Raw genomic sequence first — 18,526 nt, forward strand, 5'->3', positions numbered from 1 at the left:
AGCTAGAGTAGTATTTTTATAGCTATCTCTGTACAGTATAAAGCTTTTCATAAATGTGGGGCTCTGCAATTCTAGAATTTAACTTTTGAAGTCTTTGCTTCTTAGAGTTAACTAAGCTCAATGTATCCCATGTCTATATGGTGGTGTATAAAACAAAACTAACAAACTTCCACTTGTCTTCTTTTTTTTTTTTTCCCCTCTTTTTAGCTGGTGAAGCTGTGTATTGCAATGATTGATACCGGGAAAGCGTTCTGTACAGCCAATAAGCAGTTCATGAATGGAATTCGAGACCTTGCACAATATTCCTGTAAAGATGCATTGGTTGAGGTAAGTTCTTTAAGAGGTGAAAATGTAAGGAGAAAAGTGTAACTTAAAAGGTATGAAATATAGCAGTTAGCAAGAGAAGTATTTGAAGTTTATACTGTTACTTGCCTTTTTATTCCTTTTTCTTTGCAATGTCTTTTGACTGTGATGCACTGCAAGTGTCTTATTTATTGAAATTAAAGTTTAATTTCAGCTTTAACCTGTGATAGCAGGGGTTCTCCAAATTCCAGAAAATGTGGTTAAGGTTAGGAATAGTCATCTTGGGAGGAGTGGAGAAAGGCTGAAGCTATGAACTTCTGCCCTGATTTTGCTAAAGTTCTAGTCATGGTTCTCTGCAATGAAATTTCCTGAGCTGCTCTCTTGGGTCCTGGCTGTGGCACTTTCTAATAAATTAAAATTCAAGTTTTTAAATGTACAGAGCCCACTTTGATGGTGTAACCTCAGACTGATGTTAGGCTAATTTGGAGCACCTAATATTATGTCTGTTACTTTAAATGAGGTATGAAATTGTGTAACATGCAGGTACAATTAAGTGCAAGCTTCGGTGTATATAATCTATATTTAATGCATGTTCGCAATAGAACATCAATTGCATGTATGCATCTTCACATGTTAGTTGGAATAGATATGGTGCAAACTTCAATATAGTCTGTGTGCAACTGAAACTGCTTTTGTCTGGAAATTTACTTGCTAGAAATGTAGTTTAAGCAGTTTTCTGAACATATTGAGGATCATTGTTTTCTAATGGTGTTTAAGGCATTGATTCTACAGATTGATGTTGCTAAGCACATCAGCTGTGGGGCAGTAGTTCCTACAGTAAATATGTGTGTACTGATGGTTGCAACATGTTAACCAGGTTTTGGAGTATTAAATATTAATGAATAATAAGTACTGTAATATTGAATATTTAAAATTAATATTTTAAATTATGTGAATTTCCTGTAGTTTAGTCAATTTAATTTGATTTTTTCCTGTTGTGCTTCTGCTTAGCCCTTTATGTTAGGTAGGTTAAAGCTTATAGCTTTAATGGATTTACTTGATATTACCCCCATATTCTCCTTCTAGCACAATGGTTTTAGTTTACAATCATGCTAAGGAAAATCATTTCCCAGGCTCTTTTCATTAAAGCTGTAAACCTCTGAAATGTTGCTTTTGTGCTGTGTGTTTGGTAGGTTTTAACTTTAACCACTTTGGTTTTCTCTTTACAGACCAGCTTGACAAAGTTCTCTGATACCTTACAGGAAATGATCAATTATCACAATGTAAGTATTTCTAGTTGAAATATGACAATGACTTCCAGTTATATTTGATAAGAGAATAATGCCAAAGTCAATGTTGATAGTTTTTACAAAGTCATGGTTTAAGTGGTATTGAGTATCTCTCATTTTATATTTGTAAATATTTTATTTATATTTTTATTACAAAGTATTTGTAAATATCCCCTTTTCTGCAGTTTGTTTTTTTTTGCTTGGAGTTTATAAGCTTTGCTAAAACCCAGTGCTGTAAGGCAGGCTAAATACTTTCAGCTTTAATCAAACTAATGGGCAACAGTGACAAACTAACATGGATGGAAAACTAACATATTTTATTATTTTTTTTTAATCCCTGCTCTGAAGGCTTCAGTCTTGTATCCTGAAAGCCAAAGGAATGTGTTCGTCATTCTATTTTATTCCTTTTCTTTTTGCCCCTAATGCTTTTCTTCCATTTTCCAGCAAATTGCTAGAAACCAACTGAAATGTCTTCAAAGTGCTGAGAATATGCAGGGCACTTAACTTTGTTGGTTGTTTGTTGAATATATTTCTAGGAGTTTAAAATGTAATGAGATTCAGAGAATGCAGTTCAAGCAGTTCTTGCTGATGGTTATCCTTTTAACCATATCTTTGCTATATGGTATGCTCTTTGACACATCTGACCAAGGTTCTGCATTCTTGCTGCTGCCGTTGTCCTGTGTGATTGTGGCTTGCCATATTTTTAGGTAAAATCTGGCACGGCACAGCTCTCCCTCTAGGGCAGTTTGAAGGCAGAAAGCAAAGAATAAACCGTATTAAAAGAAGATTTCTTTGCAGATCTAAGTAGGATCATTTGTGGGGTTTTTTGTTTGTTTGGGAGTTTTGGGTTTTTTTTTTTCTTCCCTGTACTTCCTTGCTTATGCACAGCAAGTAGAACAGTGGCCTTTACGAAGAAGCACAATTATGAGAAGTGAGGCATGCTACAGCACTCTGATGTAGAGCTTTGCCAGACACATTGTGGTTCTGTGTTGCTTTTGTGAGTCTGTTTAGTTCAGCAGGACTTTACTAGCTCAGAATGTCAGCTCTGTTGTTGATCAAGTTGGCAGGAGAGCCATCATGAGAAAAAATTAGAGGAAGAAAGAGGAGACATAGGCTTCCTCCAGAGAAAGGTAGGAAGAGGGAGGAGACGGTCCCTCCGAGGTTTAGATGACTGCCAGCTTTCTCATAGAAGGCTTTGCTAGAAATAAAAGAGGGTAGATTTAGATTAGGTACTAGGAAAAAAATCTTCACTGTGAGGGTGGTGAGGCACTGGCACAAAGGTTGTGGCTGCCCCATCCCTGGAAGTGTCCAAGGCCAGGTTGGACAAGGCTTTGAGCAACGTGATGGAAATTGTCCCTGCTTGTGGCAGAGGGCTTGGAACTATATGATCTTTAAGGTCCCTTCCAACCCAAACCATTCTATGATTCTATGAAATAAGGCTAGAAACCAGACTAATGCAGCATCTTCACTGATTCAGCAGTGGGGGAGTAGCTTTGACAACTTACGTCAAACTTATGCTTTGACAACTTATGTCAAATAGCAGCTTTCTTAGACTTGGTTTGGAGTACGTGAAAGGTGATGTGTTGGAAAGGCTGTAAATCCAGTCAGATTGTGGTCTGGGTACTTTTTTCTGTTCTTTTGGGGAAAATTGTGTATGTATTTTTCTGCCTAGCACTTTTTTCTTCATCATTACTGTAAGCAGAATTGCTAGGCTTGTATTTCTGGGAGTCCACTAATCATCTCCCATCTGGTTGTACACTTTCGGTATTGATCTTGATTGGTGTACTCCTCAGGCACTGGCAAGCTTAAATGTCAGCAGTGGGAGTAGTCCCAGCATGACTTCCAGCTTGTCAAGAAGTTCTTTATTCTAGTTGTCTGTTTTTCTGTTTTCCCAAAGTGGGAATACAAACAGGATCTTCCATGTGTTTCTATTAGATATGGGATGTCTCAAGTTGGAATGGACCTCATAGTATGTCTGGCTCAACTTTCTGCCTGTATCAGGGTCACCTCTGAGGCTGGAGCAGAGTGCTTAGGATTTTACTCCGTTTCGTCTTGAAAACCTCCAAAAATTGAGACTGGATGGAGGATATAGTGCCACTATTAATGACTGACTTAAACTCAGTTATGTTTTCCTTCATTTAGTGTTTCTAGAAAAGAGAAACAAGCTGGTAAGGGCTTTGCTGTCAGTGCTTGGCATTCCATGGCTTGTCATTTCCAATTTTTTTATTAAAAAAAAAAGATGAAATGTTTAAAGAAAGCATTGACCTGAAACTTTAAGTTCTGAACTTGCTCTTTGAATAAAATTATTTAACACTTAAATATCTTTACCTTTTGGAAGAGCTTCTGTAGAGTTGTGCCAACTGCTACTTACATATATTCTTTCATCTCTTCGTATGTTTTTTGTGATCACCCCTTGCGTATTTCAGCAATGCAGCATGGGAGGTGTAGAGAAGCTGGAAATTAAGGCATTATTTGTAGTCTGCACAATCAGAAGTGCAAAGGATTTGTCCCATGGTCCTTGACCTTTTCCATTCTGTCCTGTAACTCAGAGGACAGACATGAAGCAGAAGGAATGTGCATTTTCATTCCTCTGTTAGAATTTCTGGGGTCATAAGATAAAATAGAAGTTGTTCAGGTGTGCTTTGGCCTTGGAAATGTAACAAATTTCTCATGCTTTATGATTTGAGTTAGTAGATTATATTCTGTGCTACCTCCCACCCCCAAGCCTCGCCAAATCATAAGAAATTTGAGAAGCGTGGTTTAGAACACTTAATCTTAGCAAAAGAAGCAGCCATTCTTCTTAGTTCAACAGTGGGTGGTTTGGGTTTTTTTTACAAACGTATTATGTAAAGGAGCTAGTACTAATTACTCATGTATGTTACATTTTCAGGATTAATTTCAGTCTGGACTTTTTTTACCGAGACTTAAAGGCATATTCTTTCTGTGGTTTCATTTGTCTTTTAGCACTTGGTTATATTGTGGAAGCCTGTTAGAATAAAAAAAGTGGTTACTTAACATTCAAAGTTGTTGCTTCAAGGCTGTTAGTACACTAATATTCTTGACTGTTTAATAATCATAATAAACACGTTCTATGAGAATGGGCATGTCCTGCATTGTCAGGATTAAAGAATAAGATGCCAGAAGCTATTTGCTCTCCTTATAACCACAGTCTTTTAAAAGAGACCAGCAAAACTTGTTGGGTTTGTGTTCTTTTCCCTATTTTATTATTTATTTATTTATTTAAAACTACATTGAAGGGCTTTATCTTTTAATATAAGACATACATTGGTTTAATTCTAATTCCTATCTAATATTGCATAGTAACTGTGTATATCTAAAGTTGAAAGTTATGAATACCCCAAAGATATTGACCTACATGGTAATGCTTTTCTTTCAGATCCTGTTTGACCAAACCCAAAGATCAATTAAAGCACAGCTTCAGACTTTTGTTAAAGAGTAAGTTAATTCACACTTAGAGTGGGAAAATTATAGGTAAAATAGAATTTTAAAACATCTGATTTGTGTGAGTTGGGGAAACGTCTTTCCTGAGAATGGCTAGCCATAAATTGAAAAGTGCATATTAAGGCTTGTCAGAAACCATCCCAAATCAGTGCGGCTTTAGTTCCAGCTACAGAGATGTTGAAATAGTATGAATTACTGATCTTAATTACATGTTGTCGTTGTCTAAGCTTAGCAAAAAGGTGCTTACCCGAGCTTTTCCACAGTACGCATGAAATGCATTTATTTAAATTTTAATTTTGTCCTTTACTCAGAAGAGAAAGACAGCAAAGCTTCCATCATACTTTGTATGATTTCTATTTGATCCAAGGCTTTGTTGAAGGGTATGAAAACAAAAGTAATTGCTAAAACAGTCATGAGCGTGGTTTGTCTAGTTCATCTTTAAACACTTTTTTCATGCTTCGGAATTAATTTCTTATACATCTTTCCTTTCTCTTTAGAGATATTAGGAAATTTAAAGATGCTAAGAAACAGTTTGAAAAAGTTAGTGAAGAAAAAGAGAATGCTCTAGTGAAAAATGCACAAGTTCAAAGGAATAAGCAACATGAAGTAGAGGAAGCAACCAATATTTTGACTGCAACACGGAAATGTTTTCGACACATAGCTCTGGATTATGTTCTTCAGGTAAGTGCAGCAATAAAAATTATATTCTTCAAAGCTATCTGTTGCATATAGTTAAGAGATCTGTCGTTTAGAAGTTCTTCCTGTAAGCTTCTTGGAAGCTATGGGGATTTAAGTGAAAAAGGAGTAACTTTGCAAGTAATTTCTTTTTTGAATGAAATCTAAGCAAAATTAATTTACATGATGCCTTCTTATTGTTTAGTGCTTCGTTATTCATTGCTGTTGCTGTAATGACACAATTTATTTTTCAACTTGAACATTATTTTTGAAAAAGCAGTTTTTGCTTGATACTTACCTAACATATTTACAATTGGCTATGCTGTAGTTCCTTATATCTTTGAATTAAAAAATATAACCTAGCCTAGGAAATATGAATTACCTGAATAATTCTGATTTAGGGTGTTGGCTGCTACTACATTTTCAGCTGCTTGCATTGGGTTTTATTTAAAAAATCCTACTTGTCTAGAAGCCTCAGGAGTCTGACACTGTGCCATAGGTGAAATCAAGAACGTAGCTATTGCTTTGCTTTTTAGTGCACATCTCCTAGAGTGTTGAAGGTGTTCTTTGTCCTACTACTTTGTATCCTGTGAAATACTAACATGTTTTCTGTTGATAGTTATCATTCATCTCCTTCATAGTTACCCACAACTACAGCAAAACAGGGTTATTGCAACTTGGTTGGTATGAGGAGTTGGGGGCTCCTGAAAGGGTCTTGGCTTCTCCTATGATCAAGCACAGAACAACCCTTTAAAATTATGTTGGTTTTATATCGGACTTTATCATCTTTATGGGAGTCAATTACTTAACGCTTAGTTAACTGTTCTTTAAATTGCATGTATTACCTGTAAAGTGAAGCAGAATTGATTGGATCAGCCCAGGCAAGTGCACAGATATGGTGGTCAGTGCTCAACACTGCACTCCTGCCTTTTGTGCACTAAGGACAAAGTTCATTCTGATGTTTAAAAAGTCATGGGAATTATGTACCACTTAATTATTTGTACTAACATCAAATAGTAGTGGGGAGGGAAGCTGTTAGTCGTTACTTTGGGACAGTTCCTTGTGTATACATTGGACTGCAAGTTGTTTGCCTCCTGCAATTTGTATGTTCAAAGTATGAGCAGTTCCTGTGATAAAGATGCATGTAAAATAACAAGGAAAAGTTTCAGCATCTGTTAATAAACGCAGGCTAAAATGAATTCAGCTTTAGGAATTCTTTCTACTTGGGTGACTCTTTTCTTCTCAAACAGTGGTTTCACAACTCTGATTTCTTTGTAGTTATATTTGCTTTAAACTGTATTTCAGAACCTTTGAGTTCACTTTATTTCAACATGTTTTTGCCTTGCAAGTTGAAGGTTTGTTCTATGCAAACAAATCTTAATTATTTTTGCTGCAGAAGGTTTTCCAAAATTACTGACCATTTTGGAGTACAATCTGGTTTTGATTAGAGCTTCAGCAAGTTTACTTCTTTTGCTGGAATTTTAAACTGATACAGAGGTGTTAAATTACAACACCATGCATGTTTCTGCTAAATGAGGTTTTAAAGTGAAATCTGTGGTTCTGGATGGCAGCCTTAAAGATTAGGGACCAAAAAGGATAGAGGGACTAGCTGAATGTAAAATATCCCTATATCACTTTTTTCTATAGAATGTAAAATTCTTTGAGTTCTAGGGCAAAACTATTGATCAGTGACTTCAGTTAGCTTAAAAGTGCAAGTATATATGAGAAGTTACTTATTGAAGCTAGTAGGATCTTGCTTATTTCAGAGGCTGTGGTTATATCCCAGTTCTGGAACACTTTAGACAATGTCAGCATAGGGGAAAAATAAACATGGCCCTGTCCTTTCTTCTCCTCTGTCAGGAGACTGCAGTGTGTGGAGTGCAGCTTCTTTAAGAAGTTGGGGGCTGGGTTAGCTCATACTGTCAGAAAGGATATTTCAAGCGTGTTGAATTCAATCTCTTGAAAGGTGTGTTATATTACTTCTAGCTAGCATGTGGTGTCTTTTATTTTCCCTTCTAATATATGAAAGTTGTGACTGCTGCTGTGAAATTCTAGCTTTGCAAGCTTTTTCTGATTGCATCAATTTAATATCATGATAAAACTAGCATGCATCTTCTAAACATGCTTTGTGAGGTCTGATATGGAGGTATGCTTTTTCAGTGTTCTAAGCTTTGATACGATTATTTGGAAGTTTACTTGAAGTTTACTTTCTGTGGAGAAAGTAGAATGAAATAAGTTGCTTGTTTGCTTTTTTTTTTTTGTCTTTTTTTTTTTTTAATTTTGTTTTCTGTTTTTTTTCCCCAGATCAATGTTCTTCAGTCTAAAAGGAGAGCAGAAATCTTGAAATCGGTAAGATGTAGTTTATTTTCTGTATAGAAAATATTTAAATGCATCTGAAATGAAAAATGTGGTTAAAAGCAGTATGTTAAAAATCTAGTTCTTCGACTTATCAAAACACTATCAGTACATTTGGCCCTTTGGTGACAATGAGTTTAGCCTTTACTGTAAGTGGGCATTAATGCTTAAATGTTCTTGGCAATCCTTTTGTTTCACATTTGAACACTTTAGGGTTTTCACTGCTGTGGGCTCTTTGGTATGTGTTCCATGGTTAAAATCAAACTTTGTCTGCCAAGAATTCTGCTGTTTAGGTCTGCTATATTCATTTATAAACAATAAGTACTACTTAGAATCTATTTGAATATGGATTCAGCTCTTTCTACAAGAATGGTATTTCTTTATGTTCATAAGGGCTATGGCTTTGGATCATTAGTAAATACATTCTGTAGCCTTTCTCTAGTTAAACAGGAGATGATAACAGTTTCAGGGGACCCAAATTAGAAGTAATTTTATGCCCTTAAGTAGATTTGTTTTGTTTTGTTAATGGGGTTAATCCTGTTAACTAACTTCTTACCTTGCATTGTTTATTTACATCATTAGAAACTCTGTGAGATGTTGGTGTAAAATTGCCAGGACACAAGAAAGCAGAAATTGAACTTGGAACTGTATTTTAAGTTTGTTCATGTGGACTAGTTAAGCAGTATGTGATAGCTCATAAACATGTATCCTTTTAAAATATATACTTTTTTTTCTTTGTAGATGTTATCATTTATGTATGCCCATCTGGCTTTTTTCCATCAAGGCTATGATCTTTTTAGTGAACTTGAGCCTTACATGAAAGATCTTGGTGCACAGGTAACAAACTACTTTAAAATTCATAATTGTAAGCTGGAATGGATGAAAATTTGATATATTAGTATGTATCAGGTACATTGTAGATCTGCTCAACAAAAAGGGGACTGTGGTGTAATAAAGGCAAAGCATTAAAAACACATTGTGGTTTAAATGAATGTAGTTATAAACTGAAAGTTGTTTCTTAAAATACTGTGTTTAGGTAGTACATATTTAATATAGCCATGTAGTGCCAATTTGAGGAACTCTATTCATGACATTGGATTATTTTCTTTTAAAAAGTTTTGTATATGACATGTTGTAAATATATTTAATGATAAGAAGGAGATTAGGTTTTTTTTCCTTCTAATTGTATACATTATTTACTGGATAAATTAGGCAATATGACAAAAAAAAACATTGATGTTAGCAGCTTAGACCATAAAACAGAAATCTGATTTTAGTAACTAGTGCAAAATGAGTTCATACATTGGATCGTTCTTGCCCAGTTTTGTTGTTTAAGAACACACAGTTTCAGCTTTTGGGTGTTCAGTGACAGACTCATAAAAAGGTTGGACCACAGCCAACTGCACACGGGAGACATGGAAAATGGTTATGCAAAATAGAATAAGAGCTTGCAGTATTCAACTGAAGATCTGTCTGTGGTGCAGGAAGAAGACTCAGTGGTGTCTTGACTTGTTTTCAGTGCAAGTTGAATAGGTCTGGAAATACATGTGCAGTATTTCTGCCCCCCCTTTGCCTCTATCCAAGGGCTTGCAACAACTGCACGGATGCAAAGCCCTCTTTTTGCCACTTCTGAACCTGATGCACAAAACAAAGCCAGCCTAAATTCTGTCTCCAGATACAAAAGGAAATAAATGACAGCAACTGTTTATTTGCATTCATCTAAAGTAGATGTGTCATTGAATGTCTAAGAAATGACATTGTTCTGAGCTGACTATTCCTGCCACAGTGCTGTTGTTATCTGTGCCCCTCAATCTTCTATTGTGTCTGTGCAGTGAAGCAGATCGGGAAATAACTCCAACAATCAAATGTTTAAATAGTTATTTTTATGCTAGACTAGTCCCCAGTCAGGTTACTGTGGGTCTTAATTAGTTGTACAAATACATGTCAGGGAGGTGTGTGCTTGTGTGTGTGTGTGCATGCATGTGGCAAGTGTTTGAGCTGAGAAGAGAGACAGGCTGCTTGAGCTGGCACTGCCATCAAGAAGGGAAGTGACTGTATAGCTACAGACCTCTGTGTTTGGTGTAATAGTGGCACTTGAAAGGTTCAGGTGCTCATGACGCTGTCCTTAGTTGTGCCTTTTATTCATTCACATCCTTACGTTTTGGGTTGTAATTCTTGAACTGTAGTGTTTTGATGGTATAGAATGTGTGTCCTGTACTTTGCAGAAGAGGGGATGGGGAAAGCAGACAAAACCTATGGAGCTGGTAGTGGTTTATGCTACCAGCTACACTTTAATGTTTTCATTTAATTGAAATTATTTAAGCAAGGAACAAAAGATTATTTTCAAGTGGCTGGGCATCCTTTTCCTTGATCTGGTAAGGAGCATTGTGTAACACATTTTGGTGCTGGTATCATAGCAACTGAAGGAGTTAAATTTAGAAAATCCGGAGCTGAGAATGTTTAAAATATATTACAATAGGAACAAAGGTAGACTGAAGACCCTGGAGTTGTACACCTTGCTGAAGTACTCTTTTGTGGCAGGCCTGGGCATTTAAGGATTGGATATTTTTCATAATAGAAACAGACTTGTAAATAGCTTATGGAAGTTTAACAGTTAATGAATGGCTTTGAAGTTTGCACTGGTTAAAGCTTCTGTCTTTAACAGGTCAGAGAGAAGGTACGTTGTGATATAAAACAGGGATTTGCTAGTTTCTTCTGAAAATACAGTTATATTGTTTCTGCTGGTGAGTTTTCATTCACAGGTAAATTTTGTGGATGATCTTAATTACAAGGTTTGACAGCACCCAAGACATTAAACTTGAAGTGATTTTAAAGAGGGTAGTTATTTTGTAGCTCTTCTGATTTGCGTTTTCAAAGTAACTGGTTTATATGACGAAATAGGATTGAGCAATTTTTGCTTTCTGGGTATTTTAGGTCAGGGTAGGATTAGTTGTGAATCAGATCATTGTAGGGGAATCTTTAATGGCACACAAATGTAATACAAGCTTTTGCATGGAAACTATGGTATTTGGTATTTTCCATGTGAAATGTGGCGTTAGTTTAAAAAGAAAACTTACTTGAATTTTCATTCCAAGATGACTATTCAAAAAGCTAAACATTTGCTAAAGAGACAGCCAAACCATGTCTTAGTTCTTTACAGAATACCACTTACAGCACTATATGTTTATAAAAAAATTACATTTACAAGAGCATGTGATAGGACAAGGAGAAATGGCTTCAAGCTGAGAGATGGGAGATTTAAATTAGACATTAGGAAGAAATTCCTTACAGGGAGAGTGTTGAGGCACTGGCACAGGTTGCCCAAAGAAGTTGCAGCTGCCCCATCCCTGGCAGTGTTCAAGGCAGGGCTGGATGGGGCTTGGTGCAACCTGATCTAGTGTAAGGTGTCCCTGCCCATGGAAGGGACTAGAACTGGATGAACCCAAACCATTCCATGAATCTATGATATATCAGTAAATGCAGTATTTTGGAAAAAAAACCCCTAGTTTTTGGAGACTATTAAGTAGTGGTATAATGACAGGGAGTTTGACTGCTTAGTTATGTGATTGGCCACAGCTCTTGACAGTTGCATGCTGTTGGTCATTTTTGTTTAAGGCAGTTGATGTGCTGGTCACTTCAGAAGAGGAAATTCTGGTCTGAGCTTGAAAACTGGGATGATGCAATGCTGTCTTGATGGCAGAAGTAAATGAAGAAGCGAACTGCTGTTAAGAACATTGTTTTGGCACTTATGCTGTGGTATATGTACCCTCAAACACTTTTGTTTAAGATATATTAGAGGTCATTACCCTAATCTGAACGTGGCAGTCTTGTTCGATCTAGCAAGGTAGGAGGAAGAATTTGTTGCAGATTCCTGAATCTGAGGTTTTAGTAAGAAACTTGATTCCTATGAAGTCTTAAGCAGTCCTCAGGCTAGTTCTCACCTTTATCACAAAAGAGTGGGTTTCCCAGGGTTCTTGGTGCAAAACTGTCTTTGATTACAGTGGTAGCACAGCCTGTTTTAGAGGCTTGTCTATAATTTTGAAGTCAGGTAGCTGCATAAATATGATGCCTGGACACTTCAGTCTTTAACATGTCTGTGCTCACAAATATTTGTAAGGTGTGAAAGTGCTGGTAATGGCCATTTTAGCCGGAGAAGAAATCAGAGAGAGAAGAGTTAAGAAAAGTGACAGAATATGGAATTAGATCCAGGTGTCGTGACTGTCTGATGGCTCCATGATTGTTAGAGACTGTCTAGCACAAGGGTGTAAGAGTCAGTCATTGTCCCTTTTTAATCTCATAGGTATCATTGCCCTTTAGAGTTCATGGAGTGTATTTACAATGCTCTTAGTCACGTGGTTTAATTTTAGGTAGTCCTGTGAGGAGCAGGGAGTTGGACTAGATGACTCATATGGGTCCCTTCCAACTCGAGATACTCTGTGATTCTGTTCTGTGATTTCAAGCAGGAGAGGTTCAACACAGGAAAATGACCAGAGTTGGCAGGGGTTCTTGCTGTGGTTACGAGAGTGGGTGGAGGCGGTGCTATTTGTGTGCGAATTAGAGGTTCTGTTAGTCATACTTGCCCTCTGCCACGTGACCCACTGAATTAGAGGTTCTGTTAGTCATACTTGCCCTCTGCCATGTGACCCACTTCAGCTCGAAAGCTGCTGTTGTGCTGTTCCTGGTTTACTTGTTCGAGGCCTGGAGTGGGGCAAGGTCTGTCTCACAGATGTAAAGCTTCAGGCGGCAGGATTGCATCTACATTGTTATTCAGTAAGATACAGTGGCTGGAGTTAATGGCAGTCTTGTATTACAGGCTGGATAAGGAGGAGTTCATCTGATGTTGCAGCATGTCACATAAGTACAAAGGTTGCTGGTCATTTGAGCAGTGTCTGCTCCTTCACTTCACCATATCTCTGATTTAAACATCAAAGTCTGAAAAAAACCAAATCAAAAACCAACCAACCAGAAACAAAAATACCTACAAAATCAACCAAACAAAAAACACCCCCTCCCCAAAAAAAAAACCAAACCAAAACCAAACCAAAATACAAACCACACCAAAACCAACCAACCAACCAACCAAACCCTGAACAGAACAACCACAAAAAAACCCAAATGCAACTTTCCTACAGGATATCTTAAATTTCCTGCTGGGTTTTTTCTTTTCCCTTCTGGTATTGCAAGGAAAAAGTTTATAGGGCAGTGCTATAGACAAGCTCGCAGCAAGTTTTTGGTAGTGGGGTGGGGTTTTCCTGAATCATCACAGACTTTGTCAGGATGCTAACTGAAACCCTCTGTGTGGTGACAGTCTCTCTTCTGTGCAAAATCATATTACAGTTTCTTCTGAAATTAGAAACAGTTTGAATGGCTCTACCTAAGATTTCAAGGAGACTTACTCAAGTGCTGCTGGTGACCTGATCAAAACTATTAGTACAAAAGGCTGGTTGGGGCCGTCCCTCCACTTTGTGGTGGGAAAAAATCAGTAGCATTTGCTCCCTCTAGGTTTTGCTGCTAATGCCAGCGCTGCTGCATAGGCCAGCCAGCCAGAGCAGCTAAAGCATGAGTCATTCTCCTCAGAGTCTGAGCACCAATGCGGTATAGAGTCGCATATGCTTGGCACCATGCTGTTCTTTGAAACATTTCTTCTAAGGCTTACAAGAAATGTATACCTTTCATAGAGTTTAATTCAGGATGGTAGTGCAGTGCGTTGTTAAGCAAGGCTTCAGTGGTTATTCAAGGTAAACACTTTCTGACCAAAGAAGTAACTATACTATGCAAATAAAACAAAGTCATGCAGTGTCTAGACATAATGTGTTCTTTTTTTGTCAGTGTTATGAAATCTACTGAGCCAAATTTCATATCTAAAGATACAATTTTCTGTTTCTCTTTACAGCTGGATCAGTTGGCTGTAGATGCTGCAAAGGAGAAGAGAGATATGGAGCAAAAGCACTCCACTATTCAACAAAAGGTACTTGAGAGAATGTAAAAGGCAGACTGCACACACATTTTTGTCTCTAGCATTTCTCCCCAGCAGTGCATCTTTGCATCAGTACTCTGAGGGATGGTATCTTTAGTGCAGAGAAAGAGACTTATGCATCATTAAGCTTAGGATTGGATTGCAGATACTTATTTTGTATTACAGAACAGAAGATTGTTTAGTTATGAAGCATATATAGAACAATGGAATATATTTGAATGCTGGGACTCCTAACATTTCAATAGAGCTCTTTATTCAGTCCAAGCTGTAATAGGAATTTAGTTATAAAAGTTGCTGTTTTTTCCCTCCTGTGTGTCTGTAGAAGAGATGTACATACTGCACAGTCCTTCAGTCATGTATTGCTTTCTGGACTGTGCCAAATAAGAATGCAGCACTTTGAGGTAGTGTGGCAGCTGTTGTTGCATAGAAAGAGCAAAAGTAAACTTTCATAAAGGCTGTCTAATGTACGGTGTTCAACTGTGTACAAAAAAGTGATAACAATAAATTGCTGTTTTGAGAAGATTTGTATGTGCAATATTTTTGCTTGTTGAGAACAATTTAGGTAATTCATATTGGGGGGGGAGGGAATGATTTCTGTTGTTTGGATGTTTCAGAAGCTCTAGGTTAGTATTGGTTTTGCAGGTATAATGCTAGAAGTTAAAAATATTTCCACTGAACTCTCTGATACTGAGCTAATACTGCAGGTAGTTTTGAAAGGGATTAGATACCAGTTTAAAGGTAATGCAACACTTCTTACTCTCAATTAAATACATTCTGTATCCATTCAGGTGGCATTAAAAAAAAAAAGGCCTAATGTAAATGAAATCTGATGAGTAAATTCAGGAATGAGAACTTGTTAAGACTATAATTTAGATAGCTTTAGCAAGAATCAATATTAATACTGATGGGCAAAGGTAATGCTTTTGGTTGTTAAAAATGGGTTTGTTGCTTCATGCCATCACGCCTGGTGAAGTTGGTGGGAAGCATTAGGATTGCTGTGAAATTGAGCAGACATGATGATGGATTTTAGGGCAGTGCTGATGTGCTCTGTTTGGGGGCAGGCAGAAAGTAACTACAGGTGAGGAATGGGAAGAAAGAAGGAAAATAGGAAAGAGATGGAACTGGAGAATTAATATTGATGTTCAAATTTTAGTTTATTTGGGCTGAATAGGCCTTGTTTCAGGAGTGGGCAGTAGTTGAGGATTTTACTGTTACAGAACAACGGTGCTTGATGAAGGGTGTAAGTTATGCTCAATTTTCTTTTAATTTGCCATAGAAATAATAACTTATTACTGTGAATTATTGTGATTGCTATTGCCAGTGGTGTTTACAGTCTGTTTTTTCTTCAAATGCTGCTTAAGGCTGCTTTACAGGTAAAATATTCCTAATAGTATCAATGGTTATTGAAACTTTTAAGCTTCATGAAACTAATTAAATTCTATCTTTTGCATAGTACAAATATTCTTGCTTTCCAGTAAAAATTGTAATCACTGAGGTTATTTCTATATTGTTCCTTATTTTAAGTGAATGACTTTTACACTCTCTAAAATATAATCAGGGCAGTCAGATTGTATTTTATGTTGTCCTCTAAAGTTCTGTGTTTCAAGTTACGTTTGTTGTCTCCTGTCCTTATCGGTGAAGTCACTGATGCATTTTTGTGATGACAATGCCTAGATGAATGTATCTGGGCTTTGGAGGGCATGCTTTACTGCGGGTTCCTCTTACATCTTGTCAAATAATTTTCTTGGTTTCTTATTCAGATCATGTTGTCTGTTTTTTGTCTCTTCCTACTTGTTTTTCCCAACCTTACCACCAAGTTTGCTTCCAGCTCATCAGGATTTCAGAATCTTGAACTGCTTTAGACCTTGGATCTTGTCCTCTATTTTTCATCTGGTCAACCTGACCAGGATAGCAGTCTTGTTCTGTTCTCATGGCTTGTCATGTTGCTTTCCACTGGGCTGCCTCTGGGCATATATTCCCAAATCTCCCAGTGCCAAATCCTTTTATGTTTTATAACTACTGAAACTTCTGCTTCTTGTTTTGAATATTCCATGAGGTATATATGCATTTAATGTACTGAAGTTTTTAATCTAATGCTTCAGAATGATGCCTTTTCTTCATTGTGTGGATAAAGAACAGTTCCTTTTCTGAAATGTTTAGGTAAGTGCACATGTGCACACACCTACCCACACACTACCTGTGTTTGCATATATGTGCATATGCATGCAGAATAGTTGCACTAATTATCTCACTTTTCTTTATAATCATCATCCTATTTAATTAGGCTGTTGTCTGAGAAGCTAATGCAAAAGTTGTGGAAGGGCTTGGTCACCACTCTAGTCTGATTTCAGTCTTCAGAGAATTGAGGTCTCATTTTTTTGCTTAACTTTTGTGTCTTATTTACTCAGCAAATATGCAGGAGACTTTTTAGTATAAGAAATTATGTTTTTCTGTATTAATCTGGAGCAACACATACTATGGATTAATCTAGAAATGTCATGATCATTCTGGGAACATTTTGCCATATATTTTCATAGGGAAAGATTTGTATCTGAAGAGTGGTGTCAACAGTGTCAATATCACTTAAGACTTATAACTCCTGTTTTCTGAGCAGTTTGCACCCCATTGCTGTAGTAACATGTTGAATTAAGAAATAATTTAAAAGTCAGTTGAACGTGTAGACAGCATTATGGCTTTTGGTTTGGGGACAAAGCTGATATTTCTAAAATGAGGGAAATGAAACAGGAAAAATGTTTGCATTGAACTTGAAATAATTTTTGCTGTATTCAAATCCCTTTGTCATTAAAAAAAAAATAAATCTGCTTCCAAAGAGCTGCTCAGGAAACAGCTGGAGTGAGAGTGATGTGAAAGTTTTTAACATCTTGAATAAACAAGGTGATAGGAAACCAGATGCTCCTGCAGTCAGCAAGCAGGCATAAACCAGAGCTGCTGTTGAGAAGTAATGCAAACTAAATCCTGCCTCAAAAAGCAAGGATGTGCCAGTATTTCAAGTGGCGTGTATACTCAATCACTGTCTCGCTTTCTTTGGCTTCATCTTGGACTGTGTTGTTACTTGTGTGTGTTGTTGTTTTAAGTCCTTTCTCAAGGGACTTTCGACTTAAGCGTGACATTCTTTTGCTGATGGGAAGGGAATGGAAGCAACTTTCTAAATGGGAGAGTCACACAGTGTCTTCTATTTAGTATGTGCTAGAGTAACTTTTCAGAGTAGTGTATTCTATGGTACTTATGCACCCGCATTTACTGCCCTTTAAAAACTTAAAACAATCTGTTTCTCTAAAATAAAACCCATATTGAATATATTTTCAATATTAAAATACAGTCCCTAAGATTTACTGGAAAAATGGCTTGAATAGCTTTCATGACTTGCTAGCAACCTTCATATTGAAAGTAAATTGAAAACTGCTGCTGCTGAAAAATTACTAGGGCTTATGTTTTGGTAACAAGAAAATTATATGTAGAGAAACAGAAAACATGCAAGCTATGAAATTAATCCAGTATGTGTGATAAATTGGTGAGTTTCTATGAAAATGCATTCACTGAAAGACCATCAAGACTCGTAAGTATTCTGTGACCCATCAAATTAGTATTAATTGTGGAAGTGAAAGTTGTTTTTCCATTGCCAGCTAGTTTGCCTCATGGCAAAATTATGCCTCATGGACATTTAAAGAAGAAAACACCAGGCATGAAAGCATGCTGTCTGCTTCACTTACATAGCCCACTTCTACGTGTTTCTTTTCCAGTAGCTGGGCAACCAACTGTCAGAATAGAAGCCATAGGTATTCCTTCCGTAAGATCTGAGTGAAATGTGCAGTATAGCATTTCAGTGTAACTTCAATAATACTGGCTTAACTTTCTCAGTTCTGATTAGGTGAAATGTACTTTACTCCTAACTGACATCTAATTAGTAAATAAATGATTAAAATTCAGTCTTTATCATGAGTTTTTGCTTAAGGAATATGAATTTCTGAATCACATAAAGTGACTGGGTTTATTAACATGTGATTCTCTTATGCAGGATACTGGAAAGATATGGATGTATTTTTCTCCACCCCCTGATTATTTTTCACCATTCACTAAACTTTTCCATGTGCCAAGATAAAAATAATGTGACTACTTTTCTCCTACTCTTTAATTATAAAATAGCAGAGACTGCTTATCTAGTTCCTTTTTCTAGTTTTATCCTTTTAACTGAAATGAAGTGTGTGGTTGTTTGTTTCCTTTACTAGTTTGTATTTTTCCTGACCACCACTTTATCAATATATGGAGGTTTTACCACCCCACCCCCTTTGGCAGTCTGCTGTGTATAGTTAGGAAAATATTAAACATCTCTCTGTATACTCATGTGTCGTTATCTGCTGTATAAAGGTGGAAGTCAATTAGGGGAGACATTAAAAATGGCACTGAGTGTACTTCATGAGAAAGACTCCGTATTTTAGACAATTTG

At 36.8% G+C, this 18,526-nt stretch overlaps 1 protein-coding gene across 8 annotated transcripts in view; it reads left to right on the forward strand.

Moving 5' to 3' along the window:
* ACAP2 (ArfGAP with coiled-coil, ankyrin repeat and PH domains 2) overlaps window positions 1-18,526 on the forward strand; it is a 66,727-nt gene that overhangs the window by 19,398 nt on the left and 28,803 nt on the right. For all 8 annotated transcript variants that reach the window (XM_061371479.1, XM_061371480.1, XM_061371481.1 and 5 more), the window contains exons 3-9: window positions 208-327; window positions 1,533-1,586; window positions 4,990-5,048; window positions 5,552-5,735; window positions 8,034-8,078; window positions 8,826-8,921; window positions 13,978-14,052. In XM_061371479.1, coding sequence (XP_061227463.1) covers window positions 208-327; window positions 1,533-1,586; window positions 4,990-5,048; window positions 5,552-5,735; window positions 8,034-8,078; window positions 8,826-8,921; window positions 13,978-14,052 — 633 coding nt within the window. The remainder of the gene's footprint in view (window positions 1-207; window positions 328-1,532; window positions 1,587-4,989; window positions 5,049-5,551; window positions 5,736-8,033; window positions 8,079-8,825; window positions 8,922-13,977; window positions 14,053-18,526) is intronic.

The sequence above is a fragment of the Neopsephotus bourkii genome, unplaced genomic scaffold (assembly GCF_033783945.1).
Source record: "Neopsephotus bourkii isolate Nb327-2 ecotype Australia unplaced genomic scaffold, CSIRO-AGI_Nbou_v1 NB_1574, whole genome shotgun sequence".
In the NCBI taxonomy this organism is placed as follows: domain Eukaryota; kingdom Metazoa; phylum Chordata; class Aves; order Psittaciformes; family Psittacidae; genus Neopsephotus; species Neopsephotus bourkii.